The sequence below is a fragment of the Malaclemys terrapin genome, chromosome 8, assembly GCF_027887155.1.
Source record: "Malaclemys terrapin pileata isolate rMalTer1 chromosome 8, rMalTer1.hap1, whole genome shotgun sequence".
Classification (NCBI taxonomy): Eukaryota; Metazoa; Chordata; order Testudines; family Emydidae; genus Malaclemys; species Malaclemys terrapin.
In genome coordinates this window covers 46,572,392-46,590,687 of record NC_071512.1, presented here as the reverse complement: position 1 = coordinate 46,590,687, position 18,296 = coordinate 46,572,392, and the positions used below count along the sequence as shown (strand labels likewise).

Below are 18,296 nucleotides of genomic sequence, written 5' to 3'. Positions count from 1 at the left end.
TGGGCAGTGTCCTTTTCCCCTCAGGGTCTTAAGTCCAGCAACCCAAAAGTCCTTTTAATGTGCCCGTCCCTTCTCTGTATGCCACTCACAGTTGCTGTCCTTGGCCAGTGCAGCCCCAGAGTTCAGAGGTTCGTCTGCAGAGTTCACCTCCCACCCTGTGTGGAAGGCGGGGTGGTGGTGGTGGTAAGGCAGCACCTTACACGCTTCACTGCTTGGGCACTCCCTTGTTGCCCCAAGGCCTGATTGCCACGCCTCTGCAAGGCTCTGCTCTAGCCCTTTCCCCAGCCGCTCTGCTGGTCGTGCCTCTCTGCCAGCTGCCCTGTGGGCCACTTGCCACGCCTCTGCACCAGCTGCTCACTTGCCACACTTAACACAGCTCTCTGTGATTTCAGCTGCTAGAAGGGGAGCCTCGCTGCTGGTGCACACTGGACAGTCTCTTGCAATAGAAACACTGTCCCAAAGTTGGTCTAATACTTAGACCTAGATATCCGTGATTTCAGCTCTGCAGTCTGCAATAAGATTCTCTATTGAGTCTAAATTAGCTCATTTATTATGCCATGGAGAGAGGAAGGGTCAAAGGGCATCTAGGACCCTTAAACAGGGCCCACGCTACCAGGTACAAGTACTTGTTCCTACCCTCTCTCAACTCATTGTGTTTTGGAACCCATGTCCCCTGCCTAGCGAGTGCTGTTCAGTTAGGGGTGAGTCCCTCCACTGGGGTATGCCAGGTACAGTTCTGCAGCCCTCGGTTCACACAACAAGGATAGCAACCCTTTATTATTCCTGCCCCAATAACAAGGAGACTGGGGATTTAACACCAGCCACAAGTGATCATTTGGGCAAGCAGTCCCATCATGCTGAGCCCCTAGGCAGGGTCCATGCAAATGAGATCAGCTTCTGAAATCTTTTTACACAGCTCACCACTAGATGTCAGGGGAGAGCTCATCCAGACTCTGCTTACACATGAACCTTCCCAGGAGATGGTACCTGGTTTTGGTTCCTGGGGGAAATGTGGCAGACCTTCCCTATGGAGTAGAACAGAATCACACATAAACTGTTCATATAATACAGTGCAGCCCAATGATACTGCCAGATATGGGACCTTATTAAATTAAGGTAAGTTGCCATATCTGTCACACTCAGATCCTCTGCGGATCAGCACAAAGCAGGACTTGTAACAAGCTCATCAGTGGATTACACTTGTACTTACTAATATCTGTGCAGAGTGCAAATAAATTCCATTCAAACTTGGTAACTTTTTACACCCACATTGCACAGGGGTTAAGTCAAGACACCAGAGAGCCAGAATCAAAGTGTGTCACACATCTGCAATGAACTTGTTCTGCCGGCAGAGTACATTCCTAGGTCAACTAGATTACACAAATTCCCATTTACAACTTGCATTCTTTTTAAACTAGGTGAGACTTATAGCTACATTTCCCTGGCATTGGATAGAAGTTATTATTTCTAACTCCAGTTATCTGATGCTGTCAGAGCTTTACTAACTAGACAAAGTTCATTCCTATGTCTATTTACTGCATGAAGTTTCACCTTCATTATGTTTCTCTTTCAACTGTTACCCTAGATGCCTGCTGATGCCCCAAAGGACTATATAAATTCCTCTGGGACATACCATGGGAGCTTTCTAGTGAAGGTTATGACTTAGCATCCATCACCTGCTAAAAACTGTATAAACACATGATATTGCATTGCTTGTAAGGGGTTCTTATTTCTGTGAGCCTAATAAATGATTCTTTATTTAGGCTTAGAATGAGACCTGTGGAGTACTGGATGAGGACAATTTATTGGACTCTGAAAGATGGCTTTTAAACACTGATGACAGTACCCTAAACCCTGCAGGACTCTGATGGTAGACAGTTCATAAAATGTTTCTGGAGTACAGTCCGTTGCTTGGCTCCTGTCAGCTGTGATTTTGATAGATGCCTCAGGTGTAAGTTGGGATGCCCACTTACACTGTCTCTAGGTACATGGGGTTTCAAAATCCATAGAGATCTAGGATTACAAATTTCTTGGAATCCAGAGCAATATGGATGGTAGGGGGAACTTTGTTTCCTTACATCCGTGACAAATCTGTACTGATTTTGACAGACATCACCACAGCCATGTATCATATGCACTAGTAGGGGGAGCTCATTCCTGTTGTTTGTGTCAAGAAACTGTCTAGCCTGAGGAAGTGGTGCATTCCATATCAAGTTGCACCTCAAGCTCTCTGTTTTTTTTCCATGCAAGAACATGGTCTTGGCAGACAGCCTCATTTTTAATTTATCAGCCACATCATGAGGGGTTTTTCAAGTTTTTGGCCATGTTGATATTCCAAACTACAGGGATCCTTCAAACAGCTCCCTTTGTCTTGAAGGAGAATTCATTGTGCCTTCAGTTTTTATTTGGTAGGAAATAGTGATCCAAAATCCTTGAACAGCTTTCTTCTAGCTTGGAGCCATACTCTGCTGTATCCCTTTATCCCTTTATGCTTCAGCAATGGTACCGATTGCAAGAGTTCTGTCCTTTGTGGGCATGTCAGTATTTATATTTGGAGCTATTACCCCTGCCGCTGAAGCATCTAGTCTGCCTTTCAGTTCTTCCACATCTGTTTTCACAGTATCAAAGTCAAATGCATTATCCAGGTCTGAGATTCCTAAATATCATGGCTTGCAATGTGGTGTATTGTGAAATTCTGATCTGGAGTCCTCTTAAGCTGTTAAGCGAATATTTCTGGAAAGTCATAAATCTTTGAGGAAAACCGATGCCTTAAAATGGAAAAGATTTTCAATTTGTGCTACTGACCAAGACTGTGCATCTTCCACTTCTTCAGTGCCTTGTATTGTTTGCTGTCTCTAAATGACTGATTTACCGAGGAGTTCAGCGTGGGTTCATTTTGTGGAAATATCTGTAACTTGTGTTTGGAGGAGGTGAAATACTTGGTTTGGGATGGGATGGTTATCTTATATAGGGATGATTTGTCTGTTTTCAGATTAGTATTAGCACATAGGATTCCAGAGAGACACTTTATAAGAGAATGAGGACAAATATAATTGTCCAGCCAAGGATTATCCATATTTGCACATTCTACAGTGAAACAATTTCTGAAACAATTGTATGTTTTTTCCACCCACTTGAGAACAAATACTCTCCTTGAAATTAAATTTGATGATTTGATATCACTGTGGGAGCCCTTTGGAAAATATTTACATCACCTGTACTTACAGCATTGCTAGAATGGGTGAGATCTAAGTCCTGATGGCTGAATTCCCTTAAAATAAAGATAATGTGATACCATCCTTTACCTAATCTTTATTTACCAGGACTTTTCTCTGAACCTTATAACTTACAGGGGAGGTAATGGTATATAGGCTAGGTCAGTGTTTCTCAAAGTGTTGGGTGTTCCTCTTTGGCATGGTGTGAAGGACAACTGTGCTTGAGAGAAACATGAAATTTGTATACATTAAGTTTCAACAACACATGGCAGGGTAGTCAGGTGAACATGATTTATTTCATTTTCCTAAAGCAAGGCTCAGCTTTAGAAAGTTTGGGAAAACACTAGTCTAGATGTTAAAGAGCTCTTGGCTATGGCTTAGGTAGGACCAAACCCTTTTGTTAGTCTTCCATATTATTTGTAGCATAGGGAGTTAAATCCAGGGGCCCAGAGGTTGTTTCAGTGAATTAGAACCTGTAGGCAGATCTGCTGTGAGCTACTATGTGTCCCAGTACTTTGGGATCTAAAGTCAAGCTCCCCTTGATCCAAAGCCCTTTGCCCAACGTATCTAAGAAAATATCTCCTTTGTGGACACTTCAGGCTGCTACCTTGAACTCAGTGCTTACATTTATAAAGCATTATTCTTGGCTTGTCAACTAGATGGGATGGTCAATTTGGGATAGCAGTCCTATGATCTTCGCTTTTCTTTAGACCTATATCCTTAAAGGCTGTGTGACTTCTAGTTAATATCTCTTAAGTGGGGCTCTCTACAGGCAGTTTTTGAAGGAGAAATAAGGACTATTTGTCTGTCTAACTAGTTCTGTGAGATGTCAGTCTATATAGGTCCACATGCACCACTCAGGTGCCCTGCTTCTTCAGAGTCTTTGTAAAGGGTTTTGAATAGGTGGGAGAAGGACTTTTGATGTGTTTGGGGATGAAAGGAACTTAGATTATGGATTTTTATGTAACTCTATCCAAATGGTCAGTCCTGTGCGAGTGAGCAGTACCGCCAGTTGTCACTGCTTTTAGATGGTTTTGACTCTGTCTGCTGAAGGTACATGTGCATACCACAAGAGTAGCTTTACAGTATACTTGCCGTCAGCTTGATGAACCACAGTTGCAGGTTAAGTGGACTTTTTATTTTTTTTCATTAAGACGCCACAATTTAAAAAAATAATCACATTAATTTTCATATTAAATCTTCTGTTTAAAGACAGACCTAGTGAATGCTGTGCTAGGCCTTGCGTGTCATTTTCATCTGACTATTTTTATAGTTGGCCTGTCACTCCCTGAAAATGAAAATGTTGGCCAACAATTGCCCATACTGTAGCTGCATGAATGGTGGACCCCTAAGAGATAGTGACTGTGCACTCTCACTCCATGCTAAACTATTAATTTGAATCTCTAATTCACCATTTTCTTAATCTACGCATCCCATAATTCACATGTAAAAACCCAGTGGTCTCATTCCATTTTTCAGTAATGGTTTAATAACAGAGACAGTGCTGTATTAAGGTCTAATATTACTAATACTTCATTACTTTTACAAAATAAACTACAGAGCATATGCTATGAGCTGTTATCATAACTGAACAGCACTTGTCAAATGAGTGCATCATGTTTGTTACTAATAAACATATGCTATATTTAGACATTTTAAGCTAGTCATTCATCTTGCAACTTGCAGAATCATTTTGTTTATATCATGATGATGTTTGTGACTCTGTTTTACATTCAATATAAAAAGTTGTATTCTTTTCCCTAAAGTCTTCCTTCAGTATCTTACATGTTTTATTATATGTCCACAGAACAGGTTTGTTTACTCCAGACATGGCCTTTGAGGCTATAGTTAAAAAACAGATAGTGAAGCTGAAAGGGCCTTGCTTAAAAAGCGTGGATCTGGTGATGCAAGAGTTAATCAACACTGTCAAGAAATGCACTAAAAAGGTAACTTCTGAATGGGTTCATTAATAGTTGAAGTGCACTTGTCAATCTAGTGTTATGGAAGATAATATAATGGGCAAGATGCTTTGCCATGTGGCTCTACTCAGAAAAACGATGCAATGACATGAGATGGTATGGTTCTACATTTGTGTCTTAGTTGCTTTCTTATCCAGTTTACAAATAAAAAGTACTGTAATACTGATCTTGGTTTCTGATGCTCAAAATGGCTTGTTTCTAGATCTTGCATCATCGCCAGCGTGGTTTGTTTTTTCAGAAAAAAAAAGTCAAGTGCTGGCCCCATTTTCACCTGTATAACCATATTGCTATAGTTGGTGTTGCATGGCTATTACTGAAGGCATAATATAGAGAAAATGGGATCAGATAGATGGCCCTGCAAATTAAACTCAATTAACATTTCTGTTGAGGCATAAGCCAGAGAAATCCAGCATTGGAAGTTGTCTTTGCAGCATGGGCAATAGGAAAAAGTAGTAGTCTTTCTTTTGTCACTAAAGAAAGTAGATCAGATTCCAAATATATTCAGAGAGCAGTTCTGTTGAGTAAAAAGCATTTTTGCACAGAAACTTTTCAGAGTAGCACCGTACTTAAGTGTCCAAGTGGTGAAATACCCTCCTGTGCTGTTTCTCATATATGCAAATCCATACCTCATCATCACCAACTTTCAAGAGGCTACAAGGTAGAAACATGAGAAAATCCAATCTCCCCTTGATTTGCCCACACTTACCCCACTGGGAGTTATGCATGTGGGTGGAAGGATGAATTAGTCTGAAGAATTGCAGAACGCATGTAGGAAACAAATTGCATTGGAAAGAACTGTTGTGCAATTGGCTTCCCTAAAGTAAATAGTGTGTGTACTCAATAATGAAACATTAATTTAAGGTCCCAACAAGTATAGTAAAATGAGTATAGTATGAATGAGTATTCTGGCTGATTGGTCTGCATACAGTGTGTACCTGGGTTTATTTATACTTTTTAAAAAGAAAACCTTTTATTTTCCTATTGTGACTAAAAAGTTCAGGTTTTAGTTTGGAACTGAATTCAATATAGAAATCAGAAGTCAGTTGTATATGCCTTGGTTATAGGGGATAACATTTTCAAGTGTCAAAGTCTGATTTTTCAAAAGTGGCTTAGCCTCCTAAGTGCCTTGATCACTTGAAAACTACATATGATCAAAAATGGATCCACAGTGACCACCATTAACTGTGGCTGAAAATGGCTTAGGGCCAAAATGCTTTTAATAACAATGATGGAAAGCATGTGCGAGTCACAGTGGTGGGCTAGTCATCTGTCCTCATGTCTTAATCTTGGGAACATCGGAATTTTTGTACTGGATCAGACCAACGGTCCATCTCATCTAGTAGCTTGTCAGTACCAGATACTTCATAGTTTCTTCCTAGTCCCCACAGAGTTGGTGGGTTGATTTTTGCCTCTGAAATACTCTTGTGTTTATATTCCTTATAATTTGTTACCCAATCTCATAAACGTCTAATCCTCTTTAATCCTAAACTCTTAACCTCAATCTCCTGTGCCAGAACAATTGTGTGTTTAAATGTTTCCTTTTAATCAGCTTTAAACGTGTGGCCTTTTTCATGTTCTCTCTTATACAATGAGAAGAGGGTAAATGGGAACTCTTAGTTTATTCTCCATATCATTCACTGGTTCTATACCTTTGCTATGCCCTCTCTTATTAGTCCCCTCATTAAACTATACGCTCCTTTAAAAAAAATAAAAAAATTATTGGCTTGTAAAGAGCCCTAGTCTTTTAAACTTCCCCTCAGAAGGAAGTCTTTCTATGTTTCTAATCATTTTCAATGCCCTTCTCTAGAACCTGTCTATTTCTGCTAGATCCCTTTCTGAGATGGTAAGAACAGAACACAATATTCAAGGTAAGGGCAGGTTATCCATTTATTTAATGGCAGTATTACATTTTCAATACCCTCTGTTCCTTTCTTAATACAACCTAACTTCTTGTTTTGTTTTTTTAGACCTCCATTGCACATTAATTGGGTGTCTTCATTGTGCTATCCTCAGTGATTCCTGGATCTTCTTCCTAAGCAGTTATGGTTTAGATCCAACCATATGTGGGGGCTGTAAAGTGTTCCTTCCAATGTACATCACCTTACATTTCTTTTCCATGAATGTGATCTACAATAGTTTTGCCCAATGATCTACTTGGCGAGGACTTTCTGTAGTTCTTGGTCTTCTTTTGTCCTGACCAACATAAATCATGTCATTTGCAAATATTGTCATTTCACTGATTACTTTCTTGTACAGGTCACTGATACCTATTTTAAACACTGCCAGTCCTAGTCTAGATTCTTTGGGCACCCCATGATTAGCATCTTTGATGAAAGCTGACAGTTTATTTCCTCTATTTGTTTTGTCTCTTAACCAGTTTATAATGATGACAGTTCTTTAGGTCAGTATGTAGGTCCCTTAACAATCTAAGGGATGTTATAAAAGGCTTTTTCAAACATGTAAATAAATAACTGTCTCTCCTTTATCCACTTTCTTATTGTCACTCTCAAAGATCAATAATTCTTTTTCAGAAACATGCTGTTTTGTCCCTATCCTATCCTGTGTCTGTTCATGTTTTATGCTATTATCTCTCTGATTTCAAACAATGTGCCTGGTAAGACATGCTGATCTGTAGCTTTCACAATCTTGTCTTTTTAAGAGAGAGACACAGTGTTGGTTTCCTTATGGTCCTCTAATATAGCAGCTTATTTTTAATAGATTACATTTCCTGAGTAGCTTCAGAACTCTAGGTATACCATATGATCCTGGGGACTTATTTAATTTCACTTTATTCCAGCACCTCTCTTTTGACATGTAAGTCTGACAGTGCTTCATCTTTATTACCTGAAAAGGGTAAGTCCGACATAAGTATTTCCCAACATACTCGATGCTGCAGACTGATGCACAGAAGTAGATGGGCAAAATTTTCAGAAGCACTTAAGACCAATTTTTCAGAAGCAACTCAGTCACCTTAGGAGATACCGTTTTCTCTCAGGGGCTGCCCATCCAAATAGGCGAACTAGGCAGTCACCTAGGATGCCAAGTTAAACGGGGCACCAAATTCAAGGAAAAAAATTAAATAAAAAAAATAAAATAAAATGAAAAAATGAAAAAGATAAAAAAAAACCAAATAAAATAACGAAGATGTCATTATTTCAATTCCCGTGCGTGTACAGAGGGATTATGAATTATAATTCATTTCTCTACATTTCTGAGAATTTATTATGTCAAATCTTTTATTTACTGCAAAATAAATAATATTTTAGTGAATTTTTTTTTCAACTTGCGACATAGGGTCAAAATGACCCACTCTGCAATTTTGATAAGCAATAACTCAGCCACAATGAAACACATCCGCCAGCGGCAAGAGCTGCAATGCTAGTAACAGCCTAACTTGAATATACATCAAGGTTTCATAGTTGGAAATTCATGTAGAGCGGAGAGTCGGCATTGACTCATGAAAATTCAAAAGACATTGATGCTACAGATTTGTGTAGTGAGCTTCAGGCTTTTTCAAGATGACTTAAGAAATATGCCACTCCTGAAGAAGTACTGAAGTTTTATTGTGAAAATAAACTCTCAGACAGTTTTCCAAACATTTTTATAGCTCTACGCGTTCTTTTAACTTTGCCAGTTTCCGTAGCTACTGGGGAACATACCTTCTCAAAGTTAAAATTGATAAAAACATATCTGCACTCAACAATGGTACAAGAGAGACTTGTTGGCCTTGCCACAATGTCAATAGAGCATGAAATAGCTGGAAAACTGGATCAAAAAGAACTAGTGACTGAATTTTCAAAACTTAGAGCAAGGAAAGTCATGTTTTAAGAGCATCCAACCCCTCCTCTCATTCCTGATGGCCCTGGGACCCTTGCCCCCATTCATTCCCTCTGTTCCCTGACCTCTGACTACCCCGACCCCATCCACCCCCCCAAACTCCCCTGCCCTCTATCCAACACCCCTCCGTGCTCCCTTGCCACGCTGCCTGGAGGTGGCTGGCAGCATTACAGCCGTGCCGCGCCGTGCGGCTGGAGCTGGGCCGGGCTGAAGCTGCGGGGGAGGGGGAACAGCCGGCAGCTCAGGGGCCGGGCAGGAGAGTCTTGTGGGCCACCGTAGTGGGTGCCCGCCCCGCCCCTAAGAGCCAGAGGGACCTGTCGGGGGACAAGGTGGGGAGTCCCGGCGGTGCTTACCTGGGGGCGGCTCCTGGGAAGCGTAGGGCAGGTCCCTTTGGCTCGTAGGGGCAGGGTAGCGTAGCTGGGGGGGGAGCAGGGGGTTACCTGCCGCGGCGCGTGGCCCTCCTTGCGCCCCCCGCCCCAGCTCACCTCTGCTCCATCTCCCTGAGCATGAAGCCGCCGTTTGCTTCTCAGCCCTCCCAGGCTTCCCGCGTGAACAGCTGATTAGCGGGGGGGGGGGAGAAGCTGGGTGGAGCATTCAGGGGACGAGGCGGAGCGGAGGTGAGCTGGGGGCGGGGAGCTGCCGGAGCTTTACTGGTTGTTAAATTTAAAAGCCCTTTTAGAACCAGTTGTCCCATGCGGGACAACCGGTTCTAAAAGGGCTTCTAAATTTAACAACCGGTTCCCGCGAACTGGCTCCAGCTCACCACTGCCTAAAGCGTACTTAGTATGATCAGGCAATTCATATCTTGGTGTTGGCAGATGTAATATTGTAAGCTATGAGAAAATTGCACTAGCTTTAGTATCAAGTATTCCCGACTGGTTGACACTGTGGGATAATTAGGGGAGGAAAATGCAGTAGGTGATATAATGAGTTGCATTTATTTTTAGCTAATGTGTGTGGGCGGGGAAGAGCAAACAGAACAAATTGCCTTTTTAATAATCCGAATAGCTTTAAAATGACTGCAGAACCCTGGCACAGAGTAGAGTTGTAGATAGTGGTGTTTAAATGCTCCAAGGGAATCAAACTGAACCAACCAACCTGCTAAGAAGCAGGTTTTGCACTGTAGGGCGCTAACCGTGACTCTTTCCCTTATTATAAGCACAGGAAGAGGACAAAATGATTAATGTCCAGTGTCATTTCTGATCAGTCCTTCTGTCAGTCTCTTCATTTGGAAATAGCTTGTAGAGTCTAAGAAATATTGTGAAGATGATTATGGACTCTTGATCGTGTCTTCTCAAATGTTAATTTCTACTCTGAGTCTGAAGCAGTAAATCTCAGTTAAGATTAAGTAATGTATTTGGTTGTGATCTTCTTCATCCTCATTGTCAGTGAAGAATGGGAATGGAATTTGCTTTTGTTCCCAAAGTCATTCTTTTACTGTACTACTGAAAACAAACAAAAATCCCTTAGTTCAATGTACTCATATCATTTAGGTCATAGATTCGGCTTGTGATAATATGGAACTGCCTTATCACAGTAGAGTACTCTTGTCACCTGAAGAATTGTTTCTTTGGTGTTTTAGAATGGTGGTTTTTCCTTATCCATTAAATGCAAGAGCTGAGACAGTTGCTGAATTGTTGGAACTGGAGGCCTCCTCCAAACCACATCACAGTAGCTGTCTATCCTCAATGATGCCTGGATCTTCTTCCTAAGCAGTTATGGTTTAGATCCAGCCAAGTGTGTGGGCTGTAAAGTGTTCTTTCCAAAGTACTTCACCTAACATTTCTTTTCCATGAATGTGATCTACAATAGGGTTGCCCAATCATCTAGGTTGGCTAGGACTTTCTGTTGGGGAGACAACGTTAGTGAAGTAATGTCTTTTATTGGGCCAACTTGTTGGTGAAAGAGACGAGCTTTCAAGTTACACTGAGCTCTTCAGGTTGAAAGATTGTCTCTTTCACCAGTAAGAAATTGGTCCAATAAAAGCTATTATCTCACCTGCCTTGTGTAGCGAAGTGACAACTCACCGGCGTGGCGCCTCCTGCTGGTCGTCCTGGGAATTAGCTCTTCACAAGCTTCGGAGTGCCCCTACTGGCCAGTGTCTCACCTGCTGATAGCTCCGTGTGTCCCCCTGGACCCCGGTGCCCTTTACCTTGGGGTGCTGCCCCAGCAGTACCCCACCATGCTCTGGGTCTCCCCTCCCAGGGGAACCCCCAACCCTCTATCCCCACCTTGCCTCAGTGGCTACTGCCAGTCATCATCTTGCCCCTGCTCACTGGGGCAAACTGCATTCTGTAAACTACTCATCACTGGCAAGGGGGGTTTGGACCAGCTGCCTCTGCCTAACCCCAGGCTACACCTCTGCAGCCCCAGTACCTCTGTAGGCCTTCCACAACTCACCACAATTCACTACCAGATGTCAGGGTAGTCAGCATCCTGACTCTGCTTACAAGTGAAAGATGGCATTGCAGGTATCCTCACCCAAAGGGCCAGCCTCTATTTTAGATTAGTTAGCCAAGTCAATGTGCAAATGCAACTTCTGGTGTCCATAGCACTCAAACAGCAACTGGTGATCCCTTCTGAAATCCATTAATGTAATCATTCACCCATTCATGGATCAGACAGTGAAGGAAATGTATGCTCATTCTTATGTTTCCTTTAACGAAATTGGCATAACAGCACACAAGAACCTGACTGCAGAAATATAAGAGTCTTTTATCAGCTTTTTCATATCTCTTGTCAAAGAGTCAGGGGCAGGATCTTCACCACCATCTGAAATCTTTGTTGGCCTAGAGATTTGGCTAATTGCTTTGGCTGATTGTTTGCAAGAACAATCATTCTTTAACACATCATTCTGGAAAATCATAGATATTTTTGATAATGACCTAACCAGAAAAAAGCAAAGATTTTCACTGTGAACTTCCAGCAAGATTACTGTTCTTTTGTTCCCTTCATTTTGGCCCATTTGGAACAGATAGACACATGTAATCAAACTGATGATAATGGAGTCTCCTATTGAGTTTGATGGATGAGTAACAGTCATTTATCATGAGTCTTGAGATGAGATCAATGATCATTTTTTGACTTACAGCCCTGTCCGCAAGTGCCACAGGTGAAAACACTTGAAGATGGATGTGCACTGCTTTTAGCTTTACATCGTGTACGTCTCTCCTTGGTTGCAGCAGTCCATAAGCTCTTGAAGTCTTCCAGTCCAAGATGGCAGAGCTGCTGCCATTGGGTCCTATTGTGGGTTAAAGCTCTAAGGTATTTGAGGTGCTCATTGCAAGATTGGAGGTTGGCTTTCAGAGGGTCATTGTAATGCTTCCGTGGTTTGCCCCAAAATGAGTTCCAATCTCTAATTCTCCATAGAAGACAGCCTTCGGTATTGTATTCTCAGACATATGGGTCACATGACTGCACCATTTCAGCTGTGCTCTCACTATAAAAGCTTCAATGCCTACATAAATGATAAATATTTGTTACCAATTATACACTCTGGGTTAGCCTGGAGTACAGTCATTCTATTTTGTAGCTATATCTGCATACCATCCTCCAATCCACTGATCTTTTAATACTTGCATTTTTTTAATACCTACTATTGTTAAAAGATCCTTGAAGAGATTGGTTCATGTCTTCCCACCTACTTATGAGTCATGACCTTATTGGCACTGAAATCTAATACTGAGAATTGATGGAATTGTTATTTCAGTCTTTGAGAGAATGTTCCCAACTATCTACCTATCTCTGAAAATTGTATTACTTGTGGTTATAACATTAGGCACAAGAGTCATTGAGAACCAAGCCCTGATGTCAAAGGGGATCATGTGTCTGCTACCCAAATTGCTGACTAAGGCCATATGAACTTCACCTAAATCAGTCTATCTGAATGCCCAGTGTGCTTCTGTAAACCTCACAGCTTGCCAAGGGAGGCTGGGCTTGAACAAATTAGATGTGAAAATGGCCCTGAGCTGCTTTTTCAATAGCATTTAAACCCACAAAAGCCTCTGAATTCATACTGTTTGGAGATAGTCTTCTCCCAGAGATTGCCTAATTGATATAAATTTGTATGAAGACTCATTGAGGCCTTACTAGTATATCAATACATGATTGACTTAGTATATGACCTGCCAGTTTTAAAGCAGTTTCTGTAACAAGTCAGAGAAATTCCTCTATTTCAGAGGCTTAAAGATGCTCACTGGAGCTCAAGTCATGCATTTATTTGGATTTTCAGACCGATCAGCTACTCAGTTTGGGAGAGCAGCCCTGAACTCTTTCTGCAGCATAGTTTGTCTCAGCCCTCCTTTGGAGAAGTTTGCTATGGCTAATTCATCTTCAAAGAGTGGGAAACAGCTATACAGCCAATACTCAAAGGAGAAAGGAAAGTTCCTTAGAATCATAGAAGATCAGGGTTGGAAGAGACCTCAGGAGGTCATTTAGTCCAACCCCCACACTTAGCAGTATGTCGTTCTTGAAGTACATGTATAGATCCACTCTCTCCATCCTCTTTCCTTATATTTTGGGAGAGCTTTGACATAGATTTGGATTAAGTGAACAGGAGTCAATGGTTTCGAGCTGCAGTTCCATGTTTGCTCTCATTCCAAACATTCAGTTCTGCAAAGGAACATGCACTCAAAATGGCCACTACTTTCTTGAGCATTCCGTGAAGCAAATAGGCATGCAAGTTTCCAGAGTTTGGATCTATGCATATTGTATTAAACTACCCTTACTGGTAAGTACGCTTCATAGAGTCTTGTTAACTTTAGTACAGTGTTTACAAAACTTACTACTATCCAGAGTCTAGCGTAGATTCTCCATTTGTACCCTTTTAACATCACTCAGCAAGTTTAAATTCCTCCCCCTTTTGCCTTTTGTCAGCTGGCGACCTATCCAAGGCTATGTGAGGAAACGGAAAGGATTGTTGCTGGCCACATTCGAGACAGAGAGGAGAAGACCAAGGAACAGGTGGGAATAAACATGAAATCTGATGGGTCAGGAATTGAGAGTGATGAAGGACTTGAACCATTTTTGAAAAGCTTTAGCCATGGTAAATTGCTTGTGTTGAAAGTGTAACAGACATTGACGTATTAGATGTTGGAGAGGTGGGGAATGGAGAGAGGTTCTAGAGAAGGGAGGGAAGGAGAACAGCGCTGTTCCAAAGGCTCCTAATTTAGTCTGCCAGTCGCAAATGGGAGCAGAAAATGTAGATGACCTGCTGGTGGTGTAGAACTGGAGTAACAGCTCCTCTTCTAATCCCACTTGCAGACAGTGGATGGGACATGGCCAAGGAAAAGGGACAATCCCTTGCAACCATAATAACCCTCTGGGGCTACTGGCAGATGTCCTAATTTAAAACAGCCCTCTGGCTTCTCATGGAGCCTTGAGGAGCCTCGGACCTTATGGAGCTTGAAAGCGCTGCATGGTATCCTGTTCCCTTCTTCTCAGTCAATATTATAGGTGTTTACTCCAAGTCTTAATCACACAAGTTATTGATCTTGTGCCTCGGGGGAGCTTTTAATCAGCACAACCAAGTTTTCCAAACTTTGGAAGAAAAGGATACAGGTAACTTGGAATAACTGCTCCCATTTTTCTTTCCTTGTACTTCTTCAGTGATTGCTCATGTGTATTCCACAATAGGTGTGCATGCTCGCCACGTGCACCGGTGCCAGAAGTTTTTCCCCTAGCAGTACCCATGGGGGGGGAGCGCCCCCGCGTCCCCTGGAGTGGCGCCTGCCTGGTGCGGTATAAGGGGAGCTGCACGCTCCCACCACCCTCAGTTCCTTCTTGCCGCCAGTGAAGGTGAGTCGGAACTGCTCATGTCCCCAGAACTGTTCGTCCATTCATTAATACCTGTAGTCAGTTAGGTATTTCAGTTAATTTAGTTAGTTAGTGAGCCCAGGCCGGGGCATGCCCCGTGCCCTGGGATTTAAGTCGTACGGCTCTTTTAGGCGTTCTATGCCAAGGAGTGACCCGCATGCGGACTGTCTGTGCTGCTTGGGAGAAACCTATATCAGCGAAAGGTGCAAGATCTGCAAGTCGTTCAAGCCCCGGACCAAAAAAGAAAGGGACGTTAGGCTCCGGGCCATCTTGATGGAGTCAGCGCTGGCCCCGACCCCGGCACACCGCTCCGAACCGGTACCCGGCACCGCAGTGTCTGTATGCGGAGACTCTCCGGTACCATCGACCAGTCGGCACCGCTCCCCATCCACGGGGCACACCAAGAGGACCGGAAAGACGCCCTCTACACAAAGGCACCGAGGGAAGTCTGGGACAGAGGCTAGCCCCATGTCGGGCAGCCCTCGATCCCCACCAGGCCCTAGGCCTCCGACTGATATTGAGCGGAGTAGCCTGGCCTCTTCGGAGCAGGCCTCTCCGGATGTCCGGATGCCATCTACGCCCAAAGCCCTTCAGGTTGCCAGCGATGTTATGTCCATGCTGGTGCCCAGAGCTCCGCTGATGTCGGCCTTCACGCTCCAGGGGCAAGCCGCCACTGGGATCACTGCAGTTGCGGCCGGCCTGGTACTGGTCTCGGTCGAGGGAACATTCCTGACACCACTCATGTCCCAGCAACCATTCAGGGCTCAGGCCATGTGGATTGCCCTCGACTCCGGCCAGACTGTTTGGATGGGTGCCGTCCGACCAGGACTCCGGGCACCGCTCGACTTCGGAGCAAAAATCGACGGGACCGTGATGGACGTTGCCAACTGGCCTCGTCTCGGAGGTACCACAATCGGTCGCAGCATGACCATCGACGCTCTTCCCGCTTGGACTCCCGCTCCAAGTCTCCGTTAAGGCACCGTAGCCCCGGGTGTCGATCACTGGCGTCTCGCTGTCGTGGGTCTGCCCGTCGAGGCTGTTTGTGGAGCAGCTACTACCGTCGGTGCCATTCCTCCACCTTGAGATCGCGGTCCCGTGGCCTACGTAGATCCCAGCACCACTGCTACTCCCGGTGCAGAGGCAGCAGTGGGTTGTATGCCAGCCCAGCCTCCGCTCACAGCTGCCTGTCTACAGGCCAGGCTAGCCAGCCCGAACGGCCGGCCCCACCGGTGCGGTGCCTCAGCAAGTGCAATGGCACTGAGCGTTGTGGCGAGCCCAGTGGTACCAGTGGGCACCGGGGCCTCTGGTGCAGGCCCTGGTGGGGACTTGCTCGGTGGCCGGGGCGTCGGAAGCACTGTTGGCCTCCATCCCTAGACTGCCAAGAAAGAAGTCAGTGGGACCCATGTCCTCAGCAGCGTGCCTGGAGTCCGACCAGGTGGTGGATCCTCTGGTGCTGGCTGACACCCAAAGTACCACACCAGCCTCCTCGCCCCGTCCGGCGGAGCTGATTGTGGCCACGCCCCCACTCCGTCCCGCAGGAGGACTATCGGGCCCACCAAGACCTCTTAAAAAGGATGGCAGCGAGCCTCCACCTCCAAGCAGAGGAAATGGAGGAGCCCTCAGACTCCCTGTTCAATGTGCTGTCCCCCTTGGCACCGAGCAGGATGGCCTTGCCGCTCCATGAAGGGGTGACAAGGATTTAAAATGCCCTGTGGCAAACACCAGCCTCATTGGCTCCCATCTCTAAGAAGGTGGAACGCAAGTACTTTGTACCCACTAAGGGGCATGAGTGTTTGTATACCCACCTGGTGCCCAACTCCTTGGTGGTTGAGTTGGTCAACCACAGGGAACAGCAGGGGCAGCCAGCCCCGACCCCTAAGAACAAAGACTCTCGGAGGCTGGATATTTTCGGGAGAAAAGTTTATTCATCGTCAAGCTTCCAGCTAAGAGTAGGAAACCATCAGGCTCTCCTGGGTCGCTACGAGTTTAATCTCTGGGGATCCCTCCCCAAGTTCAAGGATTCACTCTCAGAGCACAATAAAAAGGAGTTTAAGGCACTCATGGAGGAAGGGGCAGCGGCCGCAAGGGCATCCCTGCAAGCTGCTTCGGATGCAGCGGACATGGCCGCACGATCCATGACCTCAGCGCTGTCTGTGAGATGAGCGTCATGGCTCCTGCTCTCTGGGCTATCCAGCAAAGCGCAATCGTCAATGCAGGATCTCCCTTTCGACGGGAATGCTCTGTTTGCTGAGGAAACAGACACAGGGCTGCATGGCATGAAAGATTCCCGCATGTCCCTCCAGACCTTGGGCCTCTATGTCCCTGCTCCTGCAAAACCCAAGTTCAAGCCACAGCAGGCTTCTGCCCAGGCCGCCCTCCCGAAGTACGAGGCCACCCATAAGAAGCAGTAGGACTATAGAAAACGCCCGCAAAAGCAGTCTCGGCCTGCCCCCCAGCTTGGGTCCTCTAAGGGCAAGCAGGCAGGTAAAAGGCGTTTTTTGACGGGATGCTCGGGGGTACCTGGCCAGTTCTCAGCAGGGATCCACCCCCAATAAAGCTCCCTTTTTCCAATCGGTTGTGTGCTTTCCTCCCGGAATGGTCGTGGCTCACCTCGGACCGATGGGTCCTCAACACCATCTCCCGAGGTTACACCCTTCAGTTTGCCCCCCCCATCCCTCTTGGGGGACCCATCACACGAGGCTATGCTTGAGCAGGAGGTCAGGCGGTTCATGGAACTAGGAGCGATAGATGTGGTGCCCAAGGAGTTCCTGGGCAAGGGGTATTACTCCCAGTATTTCCTTATCCCGAAGGCCAAAGGGGGGCTCAGGCCCATCATGGACCTGCGAGGTCTGAACCAGTACATGGTGAAACTCAAGTTCCGCATGGTTTCCCTGGCCTCCATTATCCCCTCTCTGGATCCCGGGGACTGGTACACTGCCCTCGATCTACAGGACGCGTATTTCCACATCCACATATTCGAAGGGCACAGGCACTTCCTCCATTTCGTGGTGGGACAGAATCACTACCAATTCACAGTCCTCCTGTTTGGTCTGTCCATTGCCCCCAGGGTCTTTACAAAGTGCATGTCAGTAGTAGCGGCCTACCTCAGGCGCCGGGGGTCCAGATATTCCCCTATCTGGACGACTGGCTGGTCAAGGGCACCTCCTGATCGCAGGTGAGGGATCATGTGGCACTCCTCCTGTCCACATGCACCACCCTGGGCCTGATGGTAAATAATACCAAGTCCACGTTAGTCCTGGTCCAACGCATAGAGTTTATCGGGGCGCTCCTGGATGCAACGTCGGCCAGGGCCTCTCTCCCCCCAGTCAGGTTCGAGACCCTGATAGGGCTCATCAACTCAATCGCAATGTTCCCGGTGATGACAGCCAGGGCTTGCCTGCAGCTGCTAGGTCACATGTTGGTGTGCAAGTATGTGGTCCACCACGCCAGA

The 18,296-nt window shown here is 45.1% G+C and overlaps 1 protein-coding gene across 5 annotated transcripts in view; it reads left to right on the top strand.

Moving 5' to 3' along the window:
* Positions 1-18,296, top strand: part of DNM3 (dynamin 3) — a 318,627-nt gene that overhangs the window by 89,117 nt on the left and 211,214 nt on the right. For all 5 annotated transcript variants that reach the window (XM_054037812.1, XM_054037811.1, XM_054037814.1 and 2 more), the window contains 2 exons: positions 5,023-5,161; positions 13,907-13,993. In XM_054037812.1, the coding sequence (XP_053893787.1) occupies positions 5,023-5,161; positions 13,907-13,993 (226 nt within the window). The remainder of the gene's footprint in view (positions 1-5,022; positions 5,162-13,906; positions 13,994-18,296) is intronic.